Source organism: Vicia villosa, unplaced genomic scaffold (genome assembly GCF_029867415.1).
Source record: "Vicia villosa cultivar HV-30 ecotype Madison, WI unplaced genomic scaffold, Vvil1.0 ctg.000025F_1_1, whole genome shotgun sequence".
Classification (NCBI taxonomy): domain Eukaryota; kingdom Viridiplantae; phylum Streptophyta; class Magnoliopsida; order Fabales; family Fabaceae; genus Vicia; species Vicia villosa.
The window spans coordinates 1309015-1336411 of record NW_026704957.1 but is presented as its reverse complement, the minus strand read 5'-3'; the positions used below and the strand labels follow the sequence as shown (position 1 = coordinate 1336411).

At 34.0% G+C, this 27397-nt stretch overlaps 1 protein-coding gene and 3 pseudogenes across 1 annotated transcript; 1 reads left to right on the top strand and 3 right to left on the bottom strand.

Annotated features, from left to right (window-relative positions):
* The first annotated feature begins 341 nt into the window (after positions 1-341).
* Positions 342-5371, top strand: LOC131622223 (uncharacterized). The gene is made up of 4 exons (XM_058893247.1): positions 342-654; positions 1624-2242; positions 3248-3530; positions 5094-5371. Exons 1-4 carry the CDS (start codon positions 543-545, stop codon positions 5139-5141), a joined length of 1062 nt encoding a protein of 353 aa, XP_058749230.1. The 5' UTR covers positions 342-542; the 3' UTR covers positions 5142-5371.
* Positions 5372-6371: 1000 nt separating this feature from the next.
* On the bottom strand, positions 6372-14388 carry LOC131622183 (IQ domain-containing protein IQM6-like; annotated as a pseudogene).
* A 1023-nt stretch (positions 14389-15411) lies between these two features.
* Positions 15412-18479, bottom strand: LOC131622182 (IQ domain-containing protein IQM6-like; annotated as a pseudogene).
* On the bottom strand, positions 18386-26941 carry LOC131622181 (uncharacterized; annotated as a pseudogene).
* Positions 26942-27397: the final 456 nt, after the last annotated feature.

The following is a 27397-nucleotide window of genomic DNA, read 5'->3' as shown; positions in this document are numbered from 1 at the left end:
AAAAACCTTAACCAAATACACTGTATCAAATAAATTCCAACAAAAGTTAAAGAGAACTAACTATTCTGTCTTTTTTGTCTAAATTAATAATTTGTTTCACAATAATTAAATCTATAATAAAACCAAATATTATAGGATATTTTATTTTATTTTATATTTTTTAAGGAAAAAAAAAAAAGAGTAGAGACGTGTGGAAATAAATCGTTGATATATCATGTGATAGTGGAATTGTAGAAAACCGAACCGTACAAAGAAGATAATGCGGTGACCCTTTTGTATTCTTCGTTGTAACAACTTGTAACAACATATAACGTTGAGAAATATTAATATTTTTTTTATTCTTGTGTTTTCTTCGTCCATGTTTATAAGGCACAAATCCTTCTCCTATCTTTCTTCTTTTTCTTCTTCTTGACCTTTTTATTATTCCTTTCCCTCCTTATTAGAGGGAAGGAAACAAAGAAGAACAAGATTAATATAATTATTAATTTTTAATTATATTTATTTTCCCCTTTTTGGGTGAAACCAAAAATCCCCAAAAAAATATGGATTCATCCTGTTACTCCAACGATGCAGTTTCTGGGTTCAAAGATAAGGAGTCAATGGTTGACCCGTTCTTGGTTGAAGCTCTTCAGAACCCTCGTCATCGTCTTACCAGTTAGTTTCTTCTTTAACCCTATTTTGCTTTGACCGTTTTTGATTTTTTAGTGATTTAGGTTTTGGTTTGAATCGTGTCAGATCTGGATTAGGTTTTGTTATTTTGTGTGTTGTTGTGATGATTTGAGATTGATACTGTTAATTTGATGTGTAATTTTTGGGTTAATTGGATATTAATTGGGGGCGTTGTGTTTCAATTTATGCAAATTTGTTTTTGGTTAATTATGTGAAACTTAGCCCTAGGTTTGTTGAAGATAATATGCTTCTTTAAAGGATAAAATTTAGGCTTTGAATTTTGAATGTTTATGCAATGAAATTTTGAAGGAATAGCTAGGGATGATGAAGGCAGAAGTACCTTGATTTCATGGCTTACAAAATTAGGCTTGTTAAGTTGTTAGTCTCTATATTAAGATTCGTTCGCACTGCTGGAGCAAATCATTAGGCTCATAAGCTACCTTTCTCAGATTCAAAGCTTATCTGGTGTCTAACACATGTTAGTGTTGGAGTCTGACATGACGTCTACATGACGTGGTTACTGGTTACATCAAATCACTTCTTGTGTAAAAACTAAATTTAGGCATGTATATAAATATGCACCCTAGAAAATTGTTACGTTAAGATCCAGGATAGCAGATGTAAGACAAATGCAACCTGAGGTTCTAGTTGAGTTGTTTTCAGTAGACGTCTATTATCACCTATTCTCCTGGATTAGATTAGATGTATAATGTATTGTTTACTTGAGTTTTAAAGTTGTGTAATGTGTTATCATTGTAACTCACAAGCTTAGGCCAGTAGTCCTTGGGTAGTTGGATTAGGAGTTTTATAAGAAAATAAATGAGCTATTTCGTGATTACTATGCTTTACTTAAAATTTTCCCTTTCTGGTTATATTTTGGTTATTTTCTTACACTTTTCTCCTTGTATAATGGCATTTTGTTAATTGGTGTTTTTACTTTGTTTGTATCTTTAGTTCTGCGGATGGAGCTGGATATCCAAAAATTTCTGAATAATGCTGAGCAACAGCATTTTGAGTTTCAACATTTCCCTTCTTCTTATCTCAGATTGGCTGCACATCGTGTTGCTCAACACTACAGTATGCAGACAATGGTTCAAGATAATGGCTTAGATGGGCAGAGTAAAATTCTGGTCAGAAAGTTACCTGAAAGCAAGTATCCTGTGGTTCGCTTATCTGAAATACCTGTAAAACAGTTGGACAGTGAGAAATCTGAGCAGAAAAAAATCGTCATTCGACCCAGGCCTCATAATTCTGGTTTGAATGGAGCCAATGATTCTGCTAGAAAAGGAAATCCTCTAAGAAGCGTGGAAGAGAGGAAGGAGGAATATGATCGGGCAAGAGCACGTATCTTTAATGGCTCTACAAGCTTTGATTCAGGTGATACCCCGACTTTGGTCCCAATAGATGGGAGAAGTTCTTTAATGAGCAAGGACGAGAGTGAAACTAGCAAAATCTCCATGACTGATTCTGAAAGATTCATTAGTGTGAGGGATAATAGTTATCCTCGAGTTGCCATTATCAGAGATAGGGAAAAGGATCGAAGTGATCCAGATTATGATCGTAGCTATGGAAGGTGAGTTTTATCTATGTACCTTAACAACTTTCTGAAAATGAGTAACATAATTGCAAGTACATCGTTATTTTTCCATTTGGTTGTGCTACACTTTGTCTTGTGTTTGTATAAGTGAAAATAAAAATAAAAGCTATCTTTTTGTGAGAGAGATAGAAGAGGAAGAGCCAAGAATGAAATTTATTTTATCTTGCTGGCATTTAAATGAAACTCTTGATTCTATAATTTATAAAACTTACTGATTAGAGACATCTTCTGTTTTTTCTGTTGGTATCTTGTAGTTGTTGCATTTGTACTGATTTAAACTTTAAAAGCCTGTTTGGATTGACTTATTTGAATTTATTTATTGGGCTATTGGCACAAATATTTGAGACTGTTAAGGAGAGCTCTATGTTTTAGCTTGACACTTTTGATTGAAGGTGTATCTGGTGTCTGACACAACATTGACACATGTTACATTCAATCAATTCATTTTCTTTAATTATTATTGGTGTAGATGTGTTAGTGTCGTGTCTTGTGTGAGTGTTTGTGTCGGTGCATTATAGGGATAGTTTATGGAAACAACTTATGACAGGCCCACAAGCTCTCACGATTGCTTATGAAAACAACTTATAACTTGTATGAAAACTGTTTGATTGAAGGTGTGTCTGGTGTCTGACACGACGCTGACACATGGTAATCAATTCATTTTCTTAAATTATTATCGGTGTAGATGTGTTAGTGTCGTGTCTTGTGCGCGTGTTTTATGTCAGTGCATTATAGGGATAGCTTATGGAAACTACTTATGACACACCCACAAGATTTCACGATTGCTTATGAAAACAACTTATAACTTGTATGGAAACTGTTTGACTTTACTTTATCTTTTGTTATAGAAATAGTTTATACATCAACATTTATGTGATGGGCACCTATTTGATATAAGCACTTTATTTAAATTTTGATTCCAAACAGGGTCTAAATATATTAGTTGGCTTACTATAAGGTTGAATTTAATTATTGGTTCAGGTATGCTAGGAGTCTCTCAGCCTCTGCAGTTAATTTGGTGCCCTTTAATTTGCCAAAAGCTCAACCTTCATTTGCTCAGTATGACGTTACTTTTAATCAGTTGGGTCAGATGTCACAAACTCAGGCTTCACTTGGATATGGACCTCCCTCAACTCCGATAATGAGCCCTTTTTGTACCCCGGGATTGAATCCAGCATCTGGAGATGGTGCTTACCTACAGTGGCCAAGTCCTACAATGATGTATGCACATTCATATGACCAATTTAGACATGCTGTTTACCAGGTAAACCATATTCATTTCACTTAATTTTTTTTTACCATGTTGAGTTTGATGAGTGATTTCTGTATTAGCCGCAAATACCATGACATTGACATGCTTGCAATAAATTTAATAATTTCTTTAATTGCCTAGGTGTTTTGGGTTAACCATTTTGATTGTTTAGAATTGTTTTTTGGAATGACTTGCCTTTTGTAACAGTGTGATTATAGATTTAGATTATTAGGCTATTTTTTTCTCCAACTTGCACTATTCATATTTTATGGGGAGGTGTATTGAAGTTTTAGTTTTCAAGATTCATATGAATTTTCCTGATATGTGATATCATTAGTCATGACTCATGAGTGTCACCATAACTGTACCTACTTCCCTGACTGTGCTCACTAAAATTGTGATATCTAGCGTGTATTGGTTATAGGCTTTGATAAGCTCGGATAGTGGTGCCAATTGCCCAACCCAAGAACTGCCGAAGTGGTATAGCGGATATTAAGAGGATGACCCCTAAAATACATGCAGTATACGAAATATAAATCCCAACAGTACAGTGAAATAAAAAAAAAAACCAATTAAAACAGTAGTCATACTTGATAATTATAATTTACCTTTATTATTTGTCACTTACTTTCAAAAGCATAGCCCAATATAACATAACTACTTGTTCAAGTTATAAAAACATTTGAAATAACAAGCTCAGTGTCTAAATTGAATCATCACTATCAGAGCATAGTGCCTATTGTCTTGGGTGCTGGTTGGTCTTTCCACTTGGCATACACAAATACAAAAACAGCGTATGAACCTATAAACCAAGCCGAGGAAGGGTAGAGAACCTGAACTTGAACATGCCAGTTGTCGCAAACACAACTACAGTTGCCAGAAAATGCCTCCACAGTCGCCATAGACAAGGAGTCTTAGTGCTACTTTTGCTCTTTGCAATTGTAAGAAATGCAGAGTAGAATAGAGTTTCTCTTCTTTGTCTTTGTTTTTTGTGAATTACTAGGAAGTAAGAGAGGTAGGGCAACTTGAGTAAAACAGCCTTTCTAAAGGGCACTTTTGCTACTATTTGACTTTGATTTGCAGCCACCGCTGCTTCAAAATGCAGAAAATTAGGATTTAGCATCCCACCACAGTTCATTCCTGCTCCGTTATAGCGCCAATATTCACAACATGCGCTCTATCTAAGGAGTGTACTCCCTAAAAAGGGTACCCGATGATTCCCCACTGACCTTTGCTTTATTAATAAAAAAAAACAATTGAAATATTTACTTAACTATCTTCTAATCCCAAATATCAGTGATTTTTGATATGATATGGTGGTTATCTAAGGGAAAAACTAGCATATGCATTTAATGAAAGAACCAGCTTGTATTGTTATTTTCTCTTTCTTTTATCACTGCTTCTTGAACAAAGTTGAAATGAGTTGTCCAATTAAAGGAATCACTTTATGGATGATTATTTTTTCTGTGGATGAATTTGCCTCCCGGCAAGGGATTTTTTTTTCTTCCCTATTAATTCTCTTATTTTAGATGTTCTATACTCATGCATCTGATATGCCTTAATTTTTCTTTGCAGGCTCCATTTGGTCAACCGTTGAGCTTTGATTATTCACAGAACTATTAGATGATATGTAGGGAGGAAGGTTTGGATTTGGATTCAGAAGTTATGTTGTTAGCCTTATAGGAAATCTCATATTAGGTTCATTTTTCAGTACTTCTTTATAGACCTTTGTTTGTTTTCTGTTATTGTAGTATGTATGACTTTGATTTTCAGTTTTGACGATTACAGTACTTCTTGTTATGTTACAGTTTATAAAATAGTGAACTCTAGTGGATTATGCATTTGTTATAACATATTTGATAATGTTTCTGTGGTGGATTTCAAATATATATTTGTCTAATGTTGGGGGGGAGGCACATACTAAAGTAATTTGCTTACTGCATCCATGCAAGATAATGCTGTAATTGCATCTATATTATATATTTATTGATCTGCATCCCTCTGGAAAGATAACAACACTAGCTGGGGGGTTATTAAAAAATTGATAGATTAGTTAATTTGAACAGTCTGGAGGGTTAAAATCTAATTATGAATTCTTGGTCATGGGCAAAATTTGTATTAATACTCTTTTAATTACTCAAACAACATGCTGAGATGGTATATAGAGTTGCAACACCGCCAAGTTGGTTCTGTTGGCAAGGTGTCATTTTATATCTCTTAAGGATCAATATAAAACTACTTGCCAACCAAGCAACGAGAATCAAACAGTTCATAATCATCAACCTCCAATTCGAGGGAGAGTATTAGAGTTAGTTAATGAACTGTATTTTAAATGTATTTTAATTGGTTACTTAATCAATAAGTTAGCTAAGTCTCATCTTTGTATAGACTTTTACAACCTAAAACATAGTTGATTGCAGTTGGAAAGGCCTAAGAATAGGACTTAGCTGTAACAAACATGAGGACTTGGCTAAACAAACGTGCTATATACACTTTGTTGAATCAATCAATATATTGAAAGATGTTTCACATTAAGATTTCATCACATAAGTTGTTTAAATTGTTCTTCATTCACCCTCATATATTAGAAACACTTTTCAAAAATATTTTGTTTATTTCCAACAAACTAAAAATCAATTTTGTCGGATAGAAATATGTGACCGTTGAAATGACTTTATTGGAATAACAATTGTTTTTTTTTTTTTTTTAAATTATCTTGGTCAACCCTAATTTTTATTTAGGGCCAAGCACAAAGTTCAAGTTGGTCAGAATAAAAATAGAATTTCGATAGTGGACTTTAAGTTTTTGCCAAGATATAAAATATATTGAGGCAATCTCGTGGAGTGGGAGAGTTCATTGAATAGGTGTGGCAATGAGGCTGGTTGGAGATACTTTTTATCTCATCTAAACTCAAATTTAAATCTGAATTCTGAAATAAATTGTCTTTGTCCCTGTCACGATCTCCAACTCCAATGGGGATGAATAATTAAAATTTAAAACCATCTCAAATTCCGCTACACACCATCTATTTAATTTAGTGTTTTAAAAATCAGACCGGTTATTAAATCGGTGAGGGTATTGGATCAGTGGTTTATTGGTTGAACCATTGAATTATTGATTGAATAAACCGATATTTATCACAACACCTACAAAATTTTACAATTTTAAAATATCATAATTTCACATGTTTATTTTTTACATTCAAATTCTAAATATAATCATCACTCACAATAAAATAATATAAAATATAAATTTAAATAAATTTTAAACCAAGTCTTATTGCAAACAAGGGAAAAGTTGTTTCAAATAACGTTTGAATAAAGTCTAATTATATTTTAATTATATATTTTATAAAAAATATCTTGAAAACGACGTCGTTTTGAACGAAAAAAAGAGAATGCATTTGAACCACCGGTTTTCTAAAATCGTCGGTTCATCGATTTTGACTGGTTTTGACCGATTCTCACCGGTTCAATAACATATTTGGTCCAACAATCAGACCAGACCAGTGACCCCTCCAGTTTCCAGTCCAACCGGTCCACCGACCGGTCTGTCCGGTTTTTAAAACACTGATTTAATTAATCGATTTCTTTAATAAAAAATATTTATTTTAAATTAAATTAAATTAAATTACAAATATAAAATAATCTAAAAAATTCATACATACGTTTTAAATATTTTAAGTAATAAATATAAAAATATTGATCATATATTTAATTAAATTATCAAAATTAAATAATAAAGTACATAATAAAATAAACCGGACAAGTTTGGAGAGGGTATTAACGTCCTAATTATCCAACCAATCTCTATATTTTGCAATCGAAGAAAAATCAAACTCAATCAAAATGGGGAGGAATCTACATGCCACCCATAAAATTAAACATGTCACCCTCAAAGCTATGCTTTTACCATTATACTCTTGCCTAAAGTCACTAATTTTCAAAAAAAATATGTTTCAAATTTCGAAAAAATACCCGTTTTTTTAAAATTTCCGTAAATTTTTACCGGAAATTTTGATAAACTTACCGGATTTTTCGATATTTTTTGCAAGCAAAAATCTGTGATACCATAAATTTGAAATTTTCTGTATACCAGAAATTTCAAATTAACTAAAATTTCTGGTATAATGTACCAAAAATTTCCTTATAACTGAAATTTTCAGTATGTTGTACCGGAAATTTTCCTTATAAGGGAGATTTTTTTTTTATATATATATAATATGGTCTAACTTGTAATCCAAACAAAAATGGTCCAAACTGTAATTCAAATAAGACAATTTCTTTTTGTACACTCATATAAGGTGAAAAACACTCATAAAAACTTCAAAATACCCTTCAGATTTGCATATTCGAAAACACAAAAAAAAAATTGAGATTTTGGTTAATTTGGATATGCATATCCAAAACACCCAATTTTTTTTTGAGATTTTGGTTAATTTGGATATGCATAATATGCATATCCAAAAACACCCAAAAAAAATTGTCAGAAGTTTATTCAGATATACGTATCCGAAAAAATCCCAAAATTTGAGAAATTTGAGATATTGATTAAATCGGATATGCATATCCGAATTAATCAAAATCTCAAAAAAAAATTATTTTATTTTAAATATTTAATCCTCAAATTATATATTCTCTTTAATTAATTTTATAAATTTTAATTTTGTCCGTCTTAATTATTATCTAAAATTGTTGTCGTGATATATACTATCTTTGTCTATTTTAATTAAATGGTTTCCATTTAAAAGTTGAGGAATTTATAACTTACTAAGATATTTATTGAGAAAATGAATTAAAAAATAATATTAAGAAATAATTTATTTAACTAGATTTTAAAAAATATTTTTTTATGCAAAATTTTCTTTTGGAAAATACAATATTTTATATTTAATTTTCCAAAAATAGTATATATTATTATCTAAAATCTAGAAGAATCAAATACTTTATTTTCTCAATAATTTTATTTAATTAATTATAAATTTTTAATTTTGTAATACTTTTTTTAATTAATTTTATATAAAAATAATGTATTGATTTAATTAAGCTAATATTATTATTATATCTTAATTATAATGATATTTATTTAATAATATATTTTAATTAATATAATTAGTTATATTATTAATTTTATTGATTATGTATTTACGGACATTTTTGAAAATATTTGGTATCCGCGTTTTAACACAATTTTTGAAATTGCTGGCATGCATGTATTATTTTATTGGAAATTTCAAAAATACTGATAAAAATGCATGTAGGATATTACATTTTTTCAAAAATACTGGTAAGAATATATGTAGGATAATATATTTTTCAAAAATATCGATAAAAAATATGTAAAGAAAAAGAGCATAGTTTTCGTAAAAATTTTGGTATAAGTTCAAGTTGCCGTTCTAAATGCATAAACTATAAAAAAAAACGCTCATTTGAAGACATCCTATAGAAGGTTTGGAAGATTTAACATGCCACCCATAAAATTATATAAAATTATATATGGCACCTCCCATTTTTTTATTCGAGAAATGCTCCTAATGAAGCACAAATAACGTTAGGACAAAATTTTCGGTACACTTTTAAAATTTCCGGTACAACCAATATTTCTGGTACCCCCTGCTAAATTTACGGAATACCGTAAATTTCAAATTTACTGATACCGTAAATTTCAAATTTACGTGTATTGGGAATTTCTGATATACCGAAATTTCTGGTAGTTTCATTTTTAGGGTTTTTCTTTTAAACGGTATGAATTTTGCCGAAACTTTTGAAGGGCTACGATTGCACCTACAAATTATGTGGCCTAGGATTCTCCGTCATGTGTATAAATTAAGGGTGGCAAAATGGATGGATTGGATGGATATGGATTGAATCGTTAATAGATGGACCAAACCAATCCATTAAACTCTCTTAATAAAAATTCAATCCAATCCATCCATTAACAAATTTATAATGGATGGATATCCATCCAAAAAATAATTAATTTTGATTTTTTTTTAAATTTCATAAAAATAATAATTTAAATATTCTGAAATATTTTTTTTGTTTTTTCCGAAAAAACTTGAATTTTTCGTTTTTATCAAAAAAACTCGACTTTTTGTTTTTTTGAAAAAAAACTCCATTTTTCTGTTTTTCTGAAGAAAAAAAACTCGACTTTTTCATTTTTTCGAAAAAAACTCAATTTTTTTCGTTTTTCCCGTAAAAAACTCGACTTTTTCATTTTTCCGAAAAAAACTCGAATTCCCTACCACCTCCAATATCAAGCCTACATTTGGAGATAGGTTTAAATTTCATTAGCTTGGTTAGAATTTCCTTTTAGAAAGGAAAAAAAAAGCCGAATTCTTTAATCTCTAATCTTACCAATAAAAGAAAGGTTGGTAACTATCACAGTGTAGCCATTGAACATAATAAAATGGGAGGTTATGGCCATAACGGTGTCGAGGGTCAATCTGCACAAGTCGAAAACCAATTAGAGAGACCAATAGATTAAAGTCCTACTTCATAAACAACTTAAATAAGCGTTTACAACATAAGTGCTTATGCGTAAGCCATTTATATAGCTTCGACAGTGACTTAGGGATGTCAATGGGGCGGGGCGGGGGCGGGGGATACATTCCCATCACAATCCTCGCCCTCGAATCTATTCCCCATCCCCACTTCGGGTCCCCACTACGGGGGGATTTTGTCCCCCATCCCCATCCCCGCGGATCCCCATGGTTCATGCAGAGATTCATAAACATGATTTTTTATTTATTATTTTGAATCAAATTAATAGTAAAAGCTTAAAAAACTAACCACAATAAATTTATAAATTATTCTTTTATGATAAATATATTGTTTTAACAATATTTAATCTATAATATTGAGTGTCATGACCACCAAAATTTCAAACTAAAAAAAATTGAAATAATTATTTATATCTCACTCTTCTAATAACAATACATATATATTTTAAATTTGTGTATAAGATTAATTATATGAAATGACAAATAAACTTCCATAATAATTTAAAATTATATAAAACTTAAGGACATTATGTTACTTTAGGCGGGGCGGGGACTCCACGAGGCGGGGGATATTTACGCCACCCCCGTCCCCGAAGTGTCTTCATGGAGATTTTGTTCCCCATCCCCGTCCCCGCGGGGAAAAATTCGCCGTCTTTGGGGCCCCAAACGGGGAATCCCCACGGAGATCCCTGCTAATTGAGGCAAGTTGACATCCCTACAGTGACTTACTGCCTCTAGCCAGTGCTGCAAAGCAAGTATACGAACCTTCCTATCCTTAGATAAACCCTTTCCAACCTGTTATTTAAGGGAAAACAAAAGGTGAGACCAAAACAAATTACTAGTCTTTTAGCCAATAACATTATAATAATACACATGATATGAAAAAAATTACCTTGGCACCTCTCTTTCTAGCCCGTGACCAACGTGAAATCGCAGTCTCAGGTTTTGCAATGTCGAAAATACTAGATTTTTTATTTTTTTCGTTTTTCTGGAAATACTCGACTTTTCGTTTTTCCAAAAAAAAAACTCGATTTTTTCATTTTTTTTGAAAAAACTCGATTTTTTCGTTTTTCCAGTGAAAAACTCGATTTTTTGAAAAAAATACGCGATTTTTTTCATTTTTCCGAAAAAACTTGATTTTTTATTGTTTTTCGAAAAAATACGATTTTTTGTTTTTCCAAAAACTCGCATTATGTTTTTGCGAAAAAATCAATTTTTTGTTATTTCGGAAAAACTCGATTTTTCGTTTTTCGAAAAAATACGATTTTTGGTTTTTTAAAAAAACTCGATTTTTTGTTTTTTCGGAAAAAACTCGATATTTCAATTTTATGAAGAAACTCGATTTTTTGTATTTTCAAATTTTATTATTTTTTTAAAAAATAATTTAAACTCATTTAAAGTATAAAATAAAAATAATCCATTGGATTAACAATATGTGTTGGATGGATTGAATTTATCCATGTATATAAATGGATGGATTTAATCCATCAATTAACTTATTTTTTATTTGGTGGATGGATTTGATGAATTGATTGGATGAATTTTAGCTTAATGGATCCAATTGCCACCCCTATTAGTTTTATTTTCTGTCATAAAATTTGGGTCCCTTATGCAGTTTTATATAGTCAATCGTTAAAATGCATTGAATTGTTTTCTCCATCAGTTTTTAGTTGTTAAAACTCTATAACTTTGTAAGTGGTTGATTCAATGTGCTAAAATATATACACTGAATGCATTGAGTTTCACATGTTTTTCTTCAACAACTTATGCACAACTACTTGGTCGAGGTATATGTTCTACTTCAACACCATATCATTGTAGATATGAATATAAGATTAATAAAATACATATTTGAAAGAAGGGATATATAAAAAATCAGCAATTCTCAAAGGAATTTTCTCCATAACTATAGCACATGTCATATATGACTTGCATGTTGCTTGCTATTGTTTCAAATCTAGATTGTAAACTTCTTAGCATTTTGGAACTAGAATAGTATGCATGCAAAGTTCTTTTGTTTCCCTCACTCACCACCTCAAGACCTACAAAAACTGTATATTGGGTTAAAAGAGCGACATTAAAATACGAAAAAATTCTATTCGGTTAACAGAAGTAACATCCCTTAGTTAATTAATGATACTTCATCTACTAAAGAAACTGAAAAAGAACGGACGTGGGGACTGAATCGAGACAACAACGGTATCCGAGGTGATGGCGTTGTTGCTCTTGCTCTTGGAGACAAATTTTGCTGTTCCAAGATGAAAAACTGAAGCTCTGCTGGATAGTCTCGCATACAACCGATTCTAGGACCAGCACCTGTTGACCATTTCGTCGATAAATGATTCGCCAGTTGATATGATTTCATTCCTTTATGTGAATCTATTCTCTTCATTATCTTTTCCTTTGGAATAAGTTTTTCTTCTTCGTTGTCATAATCCTCAACAAACAAGTTCGATTTTGAAACCATGAAGTCTTCTTCCTGGATAAGCGATTCTTCTGCTGTCTCGTAACCGTAATATGGTTTTGAGTCTGAATGTGGTGAATATAGTTTTCTAGTTGGACGATGTACTGCCAATACTGACTCGAAAATGTCTGTCACATTGTCTCTTTTCTGTATTTCGAGTCTAGATATTTTTGTTCCTAGCCGTTTCGACAATCTAAATAACGGTGGATTGGTGTTTGAATCAGCGGATGGATCCTCATTTATGTACTCGATTTTCTCTTCGAATAACATGCTGCTTGAACTTTCGGTTTCGATGTTAGATGGTAACTTCTCTGAAGATTTTCCTCTAAAATGATGTTTCTGGTTCGTTTTCACTGGTTCGTCATCTTCTTCTGGGTTTTTCTGATATAAGAAAAATGACAATTAGAGAGTGAATCAAAGTATGCATTAAATTGATATATTCTACACTATATGCCACTGTCATTCTTTTTACCTGTACATCTGTAAGGTCGACATTATTCTCCTTAAGAAACGACACGAATTCCTAGAAATTTTCTTCTGTTGGGAGATAATGTCCACTATGAGGCCAAACAACCTTTGAAATTGAAATATTTTACTGTCAGTATGCGAAACAAAGACAAAACAGAAAAAAAGACGTAATCTATTTCACTTTCGTTCATACCTTAAGAACACCGTCTTCGGCTACTAATCTACCAGTAGATAATGTGGCACTGCCTGCTAGGAAGCTTGAATGTTGAAATGTGCCCTTGTTTTTTTGACCAACATACAAAGTCTTGGAAGTGCTAAGTACAAATATCCACTTAGCATCTTTTGTACTTTCAACTGGAATCCCTGTGTGTTTGTAAAAGAGCCTTTCTTTCCTCCTTCAAAAATAATTTTATGAGTTGTTACTTGACAGTTAAGTTATCTAATACTTCGGAGCTTCAAAACATTGACATAAATACTAGACACGACACTGAGACATGGACTTTATATTTGTTTGATAAATTTATATAATTGAGTGTAACCATATGCATCGTGTCGGTGTCGGATACCAAACACCTTCAATTTAAAGTGTCGGTGCTACATACACTCTAGATGAAAGAAAATTTGATATGAAAGGGAAGTAGGAAACTCACTGGACCCAAATATTTGATGCATTGCTGCTGAAGCTTTGATCTAGAACATCTCTCCGAGCCGAATTCCCTGCCACCTCCAATATCAAGCCTACATTTGGAGATAGGTTTAAATTTCATTGGCTTGGTTAGAATTTCCTTTTTGAAAGGAAAAAAAGCCAAATTCTTTAATCTCTAATCTTACCAATAGAAGAAAGGTTGGTAACTAACACAGTGTAGCCATTGAACATAATAAAATTGGAGGTTATGGCCATAGCGATGTCGAGGGTCAATCTGCACAAGTCGAAAACCAATTAGAGAGACCAATAGATTAAAGTCCTACTTCATAAACAACCTAAATAAGCGTTTGCAACATAAGTGCTTATGCGTAAGCCATTTATATAGCTTCGACAGTGACTTACTGCCTCTAGCCAGTGCTGCAAAGCAAGTTTACGAGCCTTCCTATCCTTAGATAGACCCTTTCCAACCTGTTATTTAAGGGAAAACAAAAGGTGAGACCAAAACAAATTACTAGTCTTTTAGCCAATAACATTATAATAATACACATGATATGAAAAAAATTACCTTGGCACCTCTCTTTCTAGCCCGTGACCAACGTGAAATCGCAGTCTCAGGTTTTGTAAAATCGAAAGTACTCGATTTTTTGTTTTTTTTTTCCGAAAAAACTCGATTTTTACGTTTTTCAGGAAAAAACTCGACTTTTTCGTTTTTCCGAAAAAACTCGATATTTTCGGTTTTCTGAAAAAAAACTTGACTTTTCGTTTTTTCGATAAAACTCGATTTTTTCATTTTTCCCGAAAAAACTCGATTTTTTTTTATTTTCTGAAAAAAAACGCGGTTTTTTCGTTTTTCCGAAAAAAAACTCACATTATGTTTTTGCGAAAAAATCAATTTTTTGTTATTTCGAAAAAACTCGATTTTTCGTTTTTAAAAAAAAATACGATTTTTGGTTTTTTAAAAAAACTCGATTTTTTGTTTTTTCGGAAAAAAATCGATATTTCAATTTTATGAAGAAACTCGATTTTTTGTATTTTCAAATTTTATTATTATTTTAAAAAATAATTTAAACACATTTAAATTATAAAATAAAAATAATCCATTGGATTAACAATATGTGTTGGATGAATTGGATTTATCCATGTATATAAATGGATGGATTTAATCCATCCATTAACTTATTTTTTATTTGGTGGATGGATTTGATGTATTTTTTGATGGATTGATTGGATGAATTTTAGCTTAATGGATCCAATTGCCACCCCTATTAGTTTTATTTTCTGTCATAAAATTTGGGTCCCTTATGCAGTTTTATATAGTCAATCGTTAAAATGCATTGAATTGTTTTCTCCATCAGTTTTTAGTTGTTAAAACTCTATAACTTTGTAAGTGGTTGATTCAATGTGCTAAAATATATACACTGAATGCATTGAGTTTCACATGTTTTTATTCAACAACTTATGTACAACTACTTGGTCGAGGTATATGTTCTACTTCAACACCATATCATTGTAGATATGAATATAAGATTAATAAAATACATATTTGAAAGAAGGGATATATAAAAAATCAGCAATTCTCAAAGGAATTTTCTCCATAACTATAGCACATGTCATATATGACTTGCATGTTGCTTGCTATTGTTTCAAATCTAGATTGTAAACTTCTCAGCATTTTGGAACTAGAATAGTATGCATGCAAAGTTCTTTTGTTTCCCTCACTCACCACCTCAATACCTACAAAAACTGTATATTGGGTTAAAAGAGCGGCATTAAAATACGAAAAATTCTATTCGGTTAACAGAAGTAACATCCCTTAGTTAAATAATGATACTTCATCTACTAAAGGAACAGAAAAAGAACGGACGTGGGGACTGAATCGAGACAACAGCGTTATCCGAGGTGATGGCATTGTTGCTCTTGCTGTAGACAAATTTTGCTGTTCCAAGATGAAAAACTGAAGCTCTGCTGGATAGTCTCGTATACAACCGATTCTAGGACCAGCACCTATTGACCATTTCGTCGATAAATGATTCGCCAGTTGATATGATTTCATTCCTTTATGTGAATCTATTCTCTTCATTATCTTTTCCTTTGGAATAGGATTTTCTTCTTCGTTGTCTTAATCCTCAACAAACAAGTTCGATTTTGAAACCATGAAGTCTTCTTCCTGGATAAGCGATTCTTCTGCTGTCTCGTAACCGTAATATGGTTTTGAGTCTGAATGTGGTGAATATAGTTTTCTAGTTGGACGATGTACTGCCAATATTGACTCGAAAATGTTTGTCACATTGTCTCTTTTCTGTATTTCGAGTCTAGATATTTTTGTTCCTAGCCGTTTCGACAATCTAAATAACGGTGGATTGGTGTTTTAATCAGCGGATGGATCCTCATTTATGTACTCGATTTTCTCTTCGAATAACATGCTGCTTGAACTTTCGGTTTCGATGTTAGATGGTAACTTCTCTGAAGATTTTCTTCTAAAATGATGTTGCTGGTTCGTTTTCACTGGTTCGTCATCTTCTTCTGGGTTTTTCTGATATAAGAAAAATGACAATTAGAGAGTGAATCAAAGTATGCATTAGATTGATATATTCTACATTATATGCCACTGTCATTCTTTTTACCTGTACATCTGTAAGGTCGACATAATTCTCCTTAAGAAACGAGACGAATTCCTAGAAATTTTCTTCTGTTGGGAGATAATGTCCACTATGAGGCCAAACAACCTTTGAAATTGAAATATTTTACTGTCAGTATGCGAAACAAAGACAAAACAGAAAAAAAGACGTAATCTATTTCACTTTCGTTCATACCTTAAGAACACCGTCTTCGGCTACTAATCTACCAGTAGATAATGTGGCTCCGCCTACTAGGAAGCTTGAATGTTGAAATGTGCCCTTGTTTTTTTGACCAACATACAAAGTCTTGGAAGTGCTAAGTACAAATATCCACTTAGCATCTTTTGTACTTTCAACTGGAATCCCTGTGTGTTTGTAAAAGAGCCTTTCTTTCCTCCTTCAAAAATAATTTTATGAGTTGTTACTTGACAGTTAAGTTATCTAATACTTCGGAGCTACAAAACATTGACATAAATACTAGACACGACACTGAGACATGGACTTTATATTTGTTTGATAAATTTATATAATTGAGTGTAACCATATGCATCGTGTCGGTGTCGGATACCAAACACCTTCAATTTAAAGTGTCGGTGCTACATACACTCTAGATGAAAGAAAAATTGATATGAAAGGGAAGTAGGAAACTCACTGGACCCAAATATTTGATGCATTGCTGCTGAAGCTTTGATCTAGAACATCTCTCCGAGCCGAATTCCCTGCCACCTCCAATATCAAGCCTACATTTGGAGATAGGTTTAAATTTCATTGGCTTGGTTAGAATTTCCTTTTTGAAAGGAAAAAAAGCCAAATTCTTTAATCTCTAATCTTACCAATAGAAGAAAGGTTGGTAACTATCACAGTGTAGCCATTGAACATAATAAAATTGGAGGTTATGGCCATAGCGATGTCGAGGGTCAATCTGCACAAGTCGAAAACCAATTAGAGAGACCAATAGATTAAAGTCCTACTTCATAAACAACCTAAATAAGCGTTTGCAACATAAGTGCTTATGCGTAAGCCATTTATATAGCTTCGACAGTGACTTACTGCCTCTAGCCAGTGCTGCAAAGCAAGTTTACGAGCCTTCCTATCCTTAGATAGACCCTTTCCAACCTGTTATTTAAGGGAAAACAAAAGGTGAGACCAAAACAAATTACTAGTCTTTTAGCCAATAACATTATAATAATACACATGATATGAAAAAAATTACCTTGGCACCTCTCTTTCTAGCCCGTGACCAACGTGAAATCGCAGTCTCAGGTTTTGTAAAATCGAAAGTACTCGATTTTTTGTTTTTTTTTTTCCGAAAAAACTCGATTTTTACGTTTTTCAGGAAAAAACTCGACTTTTTCGTTTTTTCCGAAAAAACTCGACTTTTTCGGTTTTCTGAAAAAAAACTTGACTTTTCGTTTTTTCGATAAAACTCGATTTTTTCATTTTTCCCGAAAAAACTCGATTTTTTTTTATTTTCTGAAAAAAAACGCGGTTTTTTCGTTTTTCCGAAAAAAAACTCACATTATGTTTTTGCGAAAAAATCAATTTTTTGTTATTTCGAAAAAACTCGATTTTTCGTTTTTCGAAAAAATACGATTTTTGGTTTTTTAAAAAAACTCGATTTTTTGTTTTTTCGGAAAAAAATCGATATTTCAATTTTATGAAGAAACTCGATTTTTTGTATTTTCAAATTTTATTATTATTTTAAAAAATAATTTAAACACATTTAAATTATAAAATAAAAATAATCCATTGGATTAACAATATGTGTTGGATGAATTGGATTTATCCATGTATATAAATGGATGGATTTAATCCATCCATTAACTTATTTTTTATTTGGTGGATGGATTTGATGTATTTTTTGATGGATTGATTGGATGAATTTTAGCTTAATGGATCCAATTGCCACCCCTATTAGTTTTATTTTCTGTCATAAAATTTGGGTCCCTTATGCAGTTTTATATAGTCAATCGTTAAAATGCATTGAATTGTTTTCTCCATCAGTTTTTAGTTGTTAAAACTCTATAACTTTGTAAGTGGTTGATTCAATGTGCTAAAATATATACACTGAATGCATTGAGTTTCACATGTTTTTATTCAACAACTTATGTACAACTACTTGGTCGAGGTATATGTTCTACTTCAACACCATATCATTGTAGATATGAATATAAGATTAATAAAATACATATTTGAAAGAAGGGATATATAAAAAATCAGCAATTCTCAAAGGAATTTTCTCCATAACTATAGCACATGTCATATATGACTTGCATGTTGCTTGCTATTGTTTCAAATCTAGATTGTAAACTTCTCAGCATTTTGGAACTAGAATAGTATGCATGCAAAGTTCTTTTGTTTCCCTCACTCACCACCTCAATACCTACAAAAACTGTATATTGGGTTAAAAGAGCGGCATTAAAATACGAAAAATTCTATTCGGTTAACAGAAGTAACATCCCTTAGTTAAATAATGATACTTCATCTACTAAAGGAACAGAAAAAGAACGGACGTGGGGACTGAATCGAGACAACAGCGTTATCCGAGGTGATGGCATTGTTGCTCTTGCTGAAGACAAATTTTGCTGTTCCAAGATGAAAAACTGAAGCTCTGCTGGATAGTCTCGTATACAACCGATTCTAGGACCAGCACCTATTGACCATTTCGTCGATAAATGATTCGCCAGTTGATATGATTTCATTCCTTTATGTGAATCTATTCTCTTCATTATCTTTTCCTTTGGAATAGGATTTTCTTCTTCGTTGTCTTAATCCTCAACAAACAAGTTCGATTTTGAAACCATGAAGTCTTCTTCCTGGATAAGCGATTCTTCTGCTGTCTCGTAACCGTAATATGGTTTTGAGTCTGAATGTGGTGAATATAGTTTTCTAGTTGGACGATGTACTGCCAATATTGACTCGAAAATGTCTGTCACATTGTCTCTTTTCTGTATTTCGAGTCTAGATATTTTTGTTCCTAACCGTTTCGACAATCTAAATAACGGTGGATTGGTGTTTTAATCAGCGGATGGATCCTCATTTATGTACTCGATTTTCTCTTCGAATAACATGCTGCTTGAACTTTCGGTTTCGATGTTAGATGGTAACTTCTCTGAAGATTTTCCTCTAAAATGATGTTTCTGGTTCGTTTTCACTGGTTCGTCATCTTCTTCTGGGTTTTTCTGATATAAGAAAAATGACAATTAGAGAGTGAATCAAAGTATGCATTAGATTGATATATTCTACATTATATGCCACTGTCATTCTTTTTACCTGTACATCTGTAAGGTCGACATAATTCTCCTTAAGAAACGAGACGAATTCCTAGAAATTTTCTTCTGTTGGGAGATAATGTCCACCATGAGGCAAAACAACCTTTGAAATTGAAATATTTTACTGTCAGTATGCGAAACAAAGACAAAACAGAAAAAAAGACGTAATCTATTTCACTTTCGTTCATACCTTAAGAACACCGTCTTCGGCTACTAATCTACCAGTAGATAATGTGGCTCCGCCTACTAGGAAGCTTGAATGTTGAAATGTGCCCTTGTTTTTTTGACCAACATACAAAGTCTTGGAAGTGCTAAGTACAAATATCCACTTAGCATCTTTTGTACTTTCAACTGGAATCCCTGTGTGTTTGTAAAAGAGCCTTTCTTTCCTCCTTCAAAAATAATTTTATGAGTTGTTACTTGACAGTTAAGTTATCTAATACTTCGGAGCTACAAAACATTGACATAAATACTAGACACGACACTGAGACATGGACTTTATATTTGTTTGATAAATTTATATAATTGAGTGTAACCATATGCATCGTGTCGGTGTCGGATACCAAACACCTTCAATTTAAAGTGTCGGTGCTACATACACTCTAGATGAAAGAAAAATTGATATGAAAGGGAAGTAGGAAACTCACTGGACCCAAATATTTGATGCATTGCTGCTGAAGCTTTGATCTAGAACATCTCTCCGAGCCGAATTCCCTGCCACCTCCAATATCAAGCCTACATTTGGAGATAGGTTTAAATTTCATTGGCTTGGTTAGAATTTCCTTTTTGAAAGGAAAAAAAGCCAAATTCTTTAATCTCTAATCTTACCAATAGAAGAAAGGTTGGTAACTATCACAGTGTAGCCATTGAACATAATAAAATTGGAGGTTATGGCCATAGCGATGTCGAGGGTCAATCTGCACAAGTCGAAAACCAATTAGAGAGACCAATAGATTAAAGTCCTACTTCATAAACAACCTAAATAAGCGTTTGCAACATAAGTGCTTATGCGTAAGCCATTTATATAGCTTCGACAGTGACTTACTGCCTCTAGCCAGTGCTGCAAAGCAAGTTTACGAGCCTTCCTATCCTTAGATAGACCCTTTCCAACCTGTTATTTAAGGGAAAACAAAAGGTGAGACCAAAACAAATTACTAGTCTTTTAGCCAATAACATTATAATAATACACATGATATGAAAAAAATTACCTTGGCACCTCTCTTTCTAGCCCGTGACCAACGTGAAATCGCAGTCTCAGGTTTTGTAAAATCGAAAGTACTCGATTTTTTGTTTTTTTTTCGAAAAAACTCGATTTTTTCGTATTTCCGAAAAAAAAATCGATTTTTTCGATTTTCCCGAAAAAACTCGACTTTTTCGTTTTTCCGAAAAAACTCTATTTTTTCGGTTTTCTGAAAAAAAACTTGACTTTTTCGTTTTTTTCGATAAAACTCGATTTTTTCATTTTTCCCGAAAAAACTCGATTTTTTTTTATTTTCTGAAAAAAACGCGGTTTTTTCGTTTTTCCGAAAAAAAACTCGCATTATGTTTTTGCGAAAAAAATCAATTTTTAGTTTTTCGAAAAAATACGATTTTTGGTTTTTTAAAAAAACTCGATTTTTTGTTTTTACGGAAAAAACTCGATATTTCAATTTTATGAAGAAACTCGATTTTTTGTATTTTCAAATTTTATTTTTTATTTTTAAAAATAATTTAAACTCATTTAAAGTATAAAATAAAAACAATCCATTGGATTAAGAAAATGTGTTGGATGGATTGGATTTATCCATGTATATAAATGGATGGATTTAATCCATCCATTAACTTATTTTTTATTTGGTGGATGGATTGGATGAATTTTTTTGATGGATGGATTAGATGGATTTTAGCTTAATGGATCCAATTGCCACCCCTAATATAAATAGAGGCATGTGGTGTTGAGTAATACATCTTTCGAAAATGTCTATTCCTGAATTTCTGATTAATGCGAAAGTGTATTTCAATGGAAGAAATCCTGCACTGGAATTCAAAATTCCATATGACACCACATCTCTTGCAAGGTTGAAAGAAAAGATCAATGAATTGCTGCCTGATTCAGATAACATGAGGGTGACAAAGACCGAGTTTTAGGAGGACCGGATTGATACAAATGGAAGGGTGAAATACAAGCTAATCGAGTTGAAGAATGATGAAGATGTGAAGGCCATGTGAAAATCATTTCGTCGTAGGATAACGAAAGATCTGGTCGATTTGGATACTCATATCCAAAGATCTGTTGAGGATATAATGAAGAAGCTGAAACGTCCTGAATCTTCCGGTAGTGCTTAGGTTTTATGTTAATTTTATGTTTATCATCGAATTGAGCCTTGTAAACGCAACAAAATTATGCAATAAATAAGATGTCTGGTTTCACAAAATATACATATAAAAAAATCTACATAGGTCCTCCACGGGCTACATCAGCCAACCTAGCTAAATCAATATAGAGCTCACCATCTGGGTTTACCAAACCCATGAATTTATATAAATGAACTGAAATATACTGTAACCGGGCGTCCTGATCCCCTGCAGGTGGTGGAGGTGGTGGTGGCTCAGCAGAAACCCTAGCACATGAAGGCCTAGGAACTTCAGAAGCAGCGGTCGGAGGTATGATTTGAGGGTGTGATACACTGAGATAACAATCCAGGTATCTATCCTCGCACTAAGAAGCATGCTGAACAATAGTTGAGCTCTCCCTGATCTCACATGCATAGCTGTTGAAGTGGCTCTAAAACCATCTGTCGATACCGCCAATTGGAGCCATAGTAACAGTACGAGGGATAGTGTAAATAAAGCCATACTGGCGTAGACACCTCCTAGGCAAGTGTTTAGTCACATGGGTCTCCCACCTGATATGTCTGGAGTACAGAGAAGCGTCATCAAATGGAAGATGAGGACGGTGAGATGCATATGGTGTCCATACCACATCGTCCACAGTCAGTGCGTCGAGCCTCCGTCTGTACTCAACCACACCTTTAGGAATGGCTTGCTTGGCATTCCATCTCGTCGCACACGGTGAGTCAGCAGTGACACGCTGAGTCTGCCGACCACATAAGTGAGGGAAGTGCTAGTATATCTAGCACTAAAAATAAATAAATAAAAATAAATAAATACAAATAAAAAATGAACAAATTAAAATATACATGCAGAAGACTAAGATAAACAGCCAGCTATTTCGGCTCTGACTTTGTAGCAACATCCAGGACAGTGTATAACATGGTCAAAGCTACCACTCCCCGCGCCCAAGTGGGAGTGTCTAAGGAGCTGAACAAACACAAGTACTGCACATCAATGTAGTTACCAGACTTGTCCGCAATGAGAGTACATGCCATAAGATGTAACATGTACGCCCTAGCAGCAGCCTGGTAACTCTAAGCAGCCATATGCTCATGGTATTTATCCTTGAGCTAAGACATCCGAAGATTTAAGCCACGGTTAAACGAAAACTCATCATACACCGTCTCTTGAGATACCTCTAAGTCCTCCATAACCAAGCGCAACGCCACCGCTTGGTTAATGTAGGTGTGAAGAACGTACCATCAATGGGGATGTGGAGGAGGGCATTTACATCATCCAGTGTCACCGTCATCTCCCCGAATGGGAGGTGAAAGGATGATGTCTCTAGGTGCCACCTCTCAAAAAGCATACTTCAGATAGGCATCCAACATGGTAAGGGAGCACTGAGAAAACTCCAACAAGCAAAAGTCTCTAATAGTGCGACTAACTGCCTCAGGAATAGGATCCCTCGGGAAGTCCTTCAGCTTCGACCCATGTGAAGCGATCCTCAGCGCTCCTCGCTCCTGTAATAGGCAAAATTAAAATATTATAAGGAAACTATCGTACAGTAGCACAAAGTACAATATTAACCATTAAATAGTTATATATATATATATATATATATATACCTCCCCCTGCCATATCTAGTGAGCGATATGGTCAGCATATCTCGTGAGGACGGACACATCTCTAGAAAAATCTCCATCAGTGTGCATTGATGGCTCAGTAGACGCCCTGACAGTGGTGTCTGTATCGGTCGGAGACACCTCATCCACAGTCTTAGTAACAACAACCTCCTCAGGCTGAGCCTCCACCAACTGCTCAACTACAGACTCCTCAACATCATGCTCCTGGGTAGTTGCATGTCTCTGAAGACGTGGTGGGCAGAACTGCGCCGCCTGCTCCGCCAACCATTTCTGATGAGAACCAGTCGGAGGACGACGTCCAGCTTTAAGCTCTGAAGCCTGTGCCTCCTCATCTCTAGCATGAGTCACTGCTCCTCTATCAATGGTCCTGCCGGCTACTGTACCGTCTCTGCCTCTGGTCCTCACTGAAACAAAAAAGAAAAAGGGAAAAAATTAGAAAAATTGCAAATTACCAGAAATTTTGAAATTTTCGGTATTTTTCAAAAAAATTATAACTATCGTAAATTTCAAAAATCCCGGTATATGTTTTTCTAGAATTCCCGAAAATTTTGAAATTCCCGGTTTAAATATACCGTAAATTTAGCAAAAATACGGTAAATCTTACTGTTTTTCGTGAAATTTCCGTTATCGCTTGTAAATTTGAAAAATACGGAGATGTCATGTAAATTTGAAAATATTTTGTAAATTTTACATTTTAGACATTTTGGTCTTTTCATTGTGTTTGGGGGGGGGGGGGGGGGGGGGGTTGCCATGTTTAACTGGGGGTAGCTTGTTAAATCCTCAAAGGTTTCAAAAATGCTGCAGAAATTCAAGGTTTTCCAAAATTTTGAAAAAATTATAGTTTGATTAATAAAAAATTTATAAAGGTATTACGGTAAAATCACGACACTTAGAGGTGGTAGGTTAAATTGAAATGGTTGCTAGACAAATTCTAAAAAAATATGTAAATGATGGTTTTGATCAAAGTTAACACTTAACAATCATAAAAATGGAGAAAATTTACTTGCTACTAAGGATAAGAATACGCAAGATCGGTCTACATGGGCCTATAACTTGATCTATTTAGGTCTAGGTTGACCTATTTAATAAGAGAATTTTTTTAATGCACTCTTATGGGGTGAAAAACACATCTGAAAACCCAAATTGCTCTTCGGAGATGCATCTCCGAACGAACCACAAAAAATTTTAAAAAAATTGCTTCAGATATGCATATCCGAAAACATGACTGGCAGCATTATTGGCAGAAACGTAATTGTTTTTGACATTTTTTGAAAATGATCAACGTCGGTTTGATCCGTAATTTTGTTAAATTGTTAATAAACACAAAATAGAAAACATTAAAACAAACACAACGAAGGTAACCTACTGATAGTCAATCACAATTTGGAAAATAATAAAACAAACACGATATCGGTAATATTGTTCTAATATAGCCAAAAATATTACAAATGTTGTACAAAAAGTAAGGAATGTATTATCAATACATCGACAAATAAAAAGAGGAAGGAATAGCCTACTGCATATGTCGTATCCTAACCCCCTGACTTATCCTCTGTCTCCTGTACTCCATAACACTCGATGCCTCCCTAACCATTATTTCTACGATAGCTACCGCTTCAGGACCGCCCCTCTCAATCACACTTAATTTCAAAGCTTATTGCCCAAGCAACAGTAAGCGTTGACAAATTGACAAGACATCTGTGACATGGTCATTCTGGACCTGCTGGTTCTCCAAGATCTCCTCATGAGCTGTCCTAGATGGACGACCAAGAGCATTCGGTGTCATGATATGGTATGACACTCTATAGAACCATGTCGTGTATCCCTCCACATAAAGCCAACGGTTCGATGCTGGAATCATCTGATACTGCTCTGGAACCATATGATGCTCCCAATCCTGAAAGATGCCATCGAGATCCCGACGGACAATGGTGTCAGGAACTGTCTGAAAGGGATATCTAGGGATGGTCTACACATAACCAAACTTCCGCATGCATCGCTCAAGAAGATACCTGACCATAATGTTACTCCCACATGTCAGCCACCCTGAGTATAATGAGATGGTGTCGAAGGGGACCGTATCAATGTGATCCTCGTAAGGCATCTAGTTGATGTCATCATAAACGGTCCGATCAAGATACATCAAAAACGGCAGCACATCATCATTCCCTATTTGCAAGAGGTACCGGGTAGCCCGCAACATCGCTTCATGATAGTCATCATTAAAGTAGAAACCATGAATGCGGTGAAAGTGGGAAATGATCCATCCATGAAAAACGAGTAAGAGCTATGTAAGAACAAAATATTAAAACAAAATTATAATTAATAGTTGGAGTGAAAAATACCGTCAGCAGTGTGCAAGAGTCGGTCAATTTCCTTGTCCTCCAATTAGAAGTTTCATTCAGCTTTTGGTATAGGTATACCAAACAGTCGGCCCCCCGGTTCCACTTGCTAACTGAATCCAAATAAAAAATTCAGGAGATATGTAACATCCACGTAAGTTGCACTTTTGTCCATAAAATGGACATGCTAACCAAGAACAAGAAGTAACACCGTAAAGCACAAGCACGGTGGTACTGAACAAAAAAATCATTGTCCTTGCTCACAGATGCTTCTGCCGCATTCCGGTGCTCTTCATATAGTGCCGCCAGGAACTCCATTACTTGTGGCACACTGGTCATAAACGTGTTCTGGTTGAGCTCCCAGATATTTGATCATCTATTCAATCGCAACGTTACGACTGATCTGAAAGTGGTTAAGTAACCCCCCTATAATAGGAAGATATAGAAGGCACGCGACGTCATCTAATGTGATCGTCATTTCCCCAATAAAAAAGTGGAAATATGAGGTTTCCTTGTGCCATCTCTCACAAAATTCCCCCTGTATGTAGTGGATGATATTCCCACAACCGGAACAACATAGTCCGACAATTTTGGAACCAAGTATGGCCTCCCTGAACCAATCCTCCCGAGGCTGAACAAGATCAAATATTTTCCACGCGTGGTTCAAGGACTTTAAGGCTGACTTTCCTATAAAGATAAAAATTAATATCAATGTTAGTCGTTAAAAATTAAAATTAATATAAATGTTAGTCGTTAATACCAATGTGTAAGCAAAAATATCTCTCCTGCCCAAACATACGGAGCAACATGGGTATCTTAATATATCAAAAGTGAGGTGTTATAGGGCCCTCCATGATACTCTTGGACAGACCTATCGGTAACATGCCTCATTTCTGCACATAGCCGTGCAGCTTGCGTATCAGGAACAATCTTTGTGTAAGGAGCAACCTGCGTGTCAGTAGCAGCTTGCGTGTTAGGAGCATCCTGAACGTGTTCCTCCTCGGGTTCCTGCTCATTATCCATGTTCTCCCGAGGCGATGATGCTTCATCCAAGAGACTCCTCAGGATCCTTCTAGATTGCTCAACTCTTTCACGCCGAGCGAATGTTGGCTGACTCAGCCTGCCAAGTCTCAATCTCAGGTTATCAACCATAATCTGAAGAAAATAACACAATTAATAAACAACCAGGAGACAATGAAGCAACGAAACAAATATGCAAATAACCCAGGCACCATTTCATATTGGCATATCCAAAATTCCCTCACAGGTGATTTCAGAAATGCACATCTGAACACCCCTGCGAGCAACCATTTTTGTACAAGTGCATGTTCTTGACCTAAATGCCTCAAAAACATTAAATAATGACCTAAACACCCATATTTTCCAAATTAAACTTCCATCAAATGAATTTAAATGTGTATAAACTACCTATTACATACATGCAAAGTATAAAAAATAATTAGGAGAAACTTACTCAAAGTTGAATACAAATGAAGTATGAGTGGTTCGGTCATCGCCAAATACATACTTAAAATAGTTTCGGATATGCATCTCTGAGAACCCCCTAAACTTAAATTATGGGGTTAATTTGGAGATGCATATGCGAAA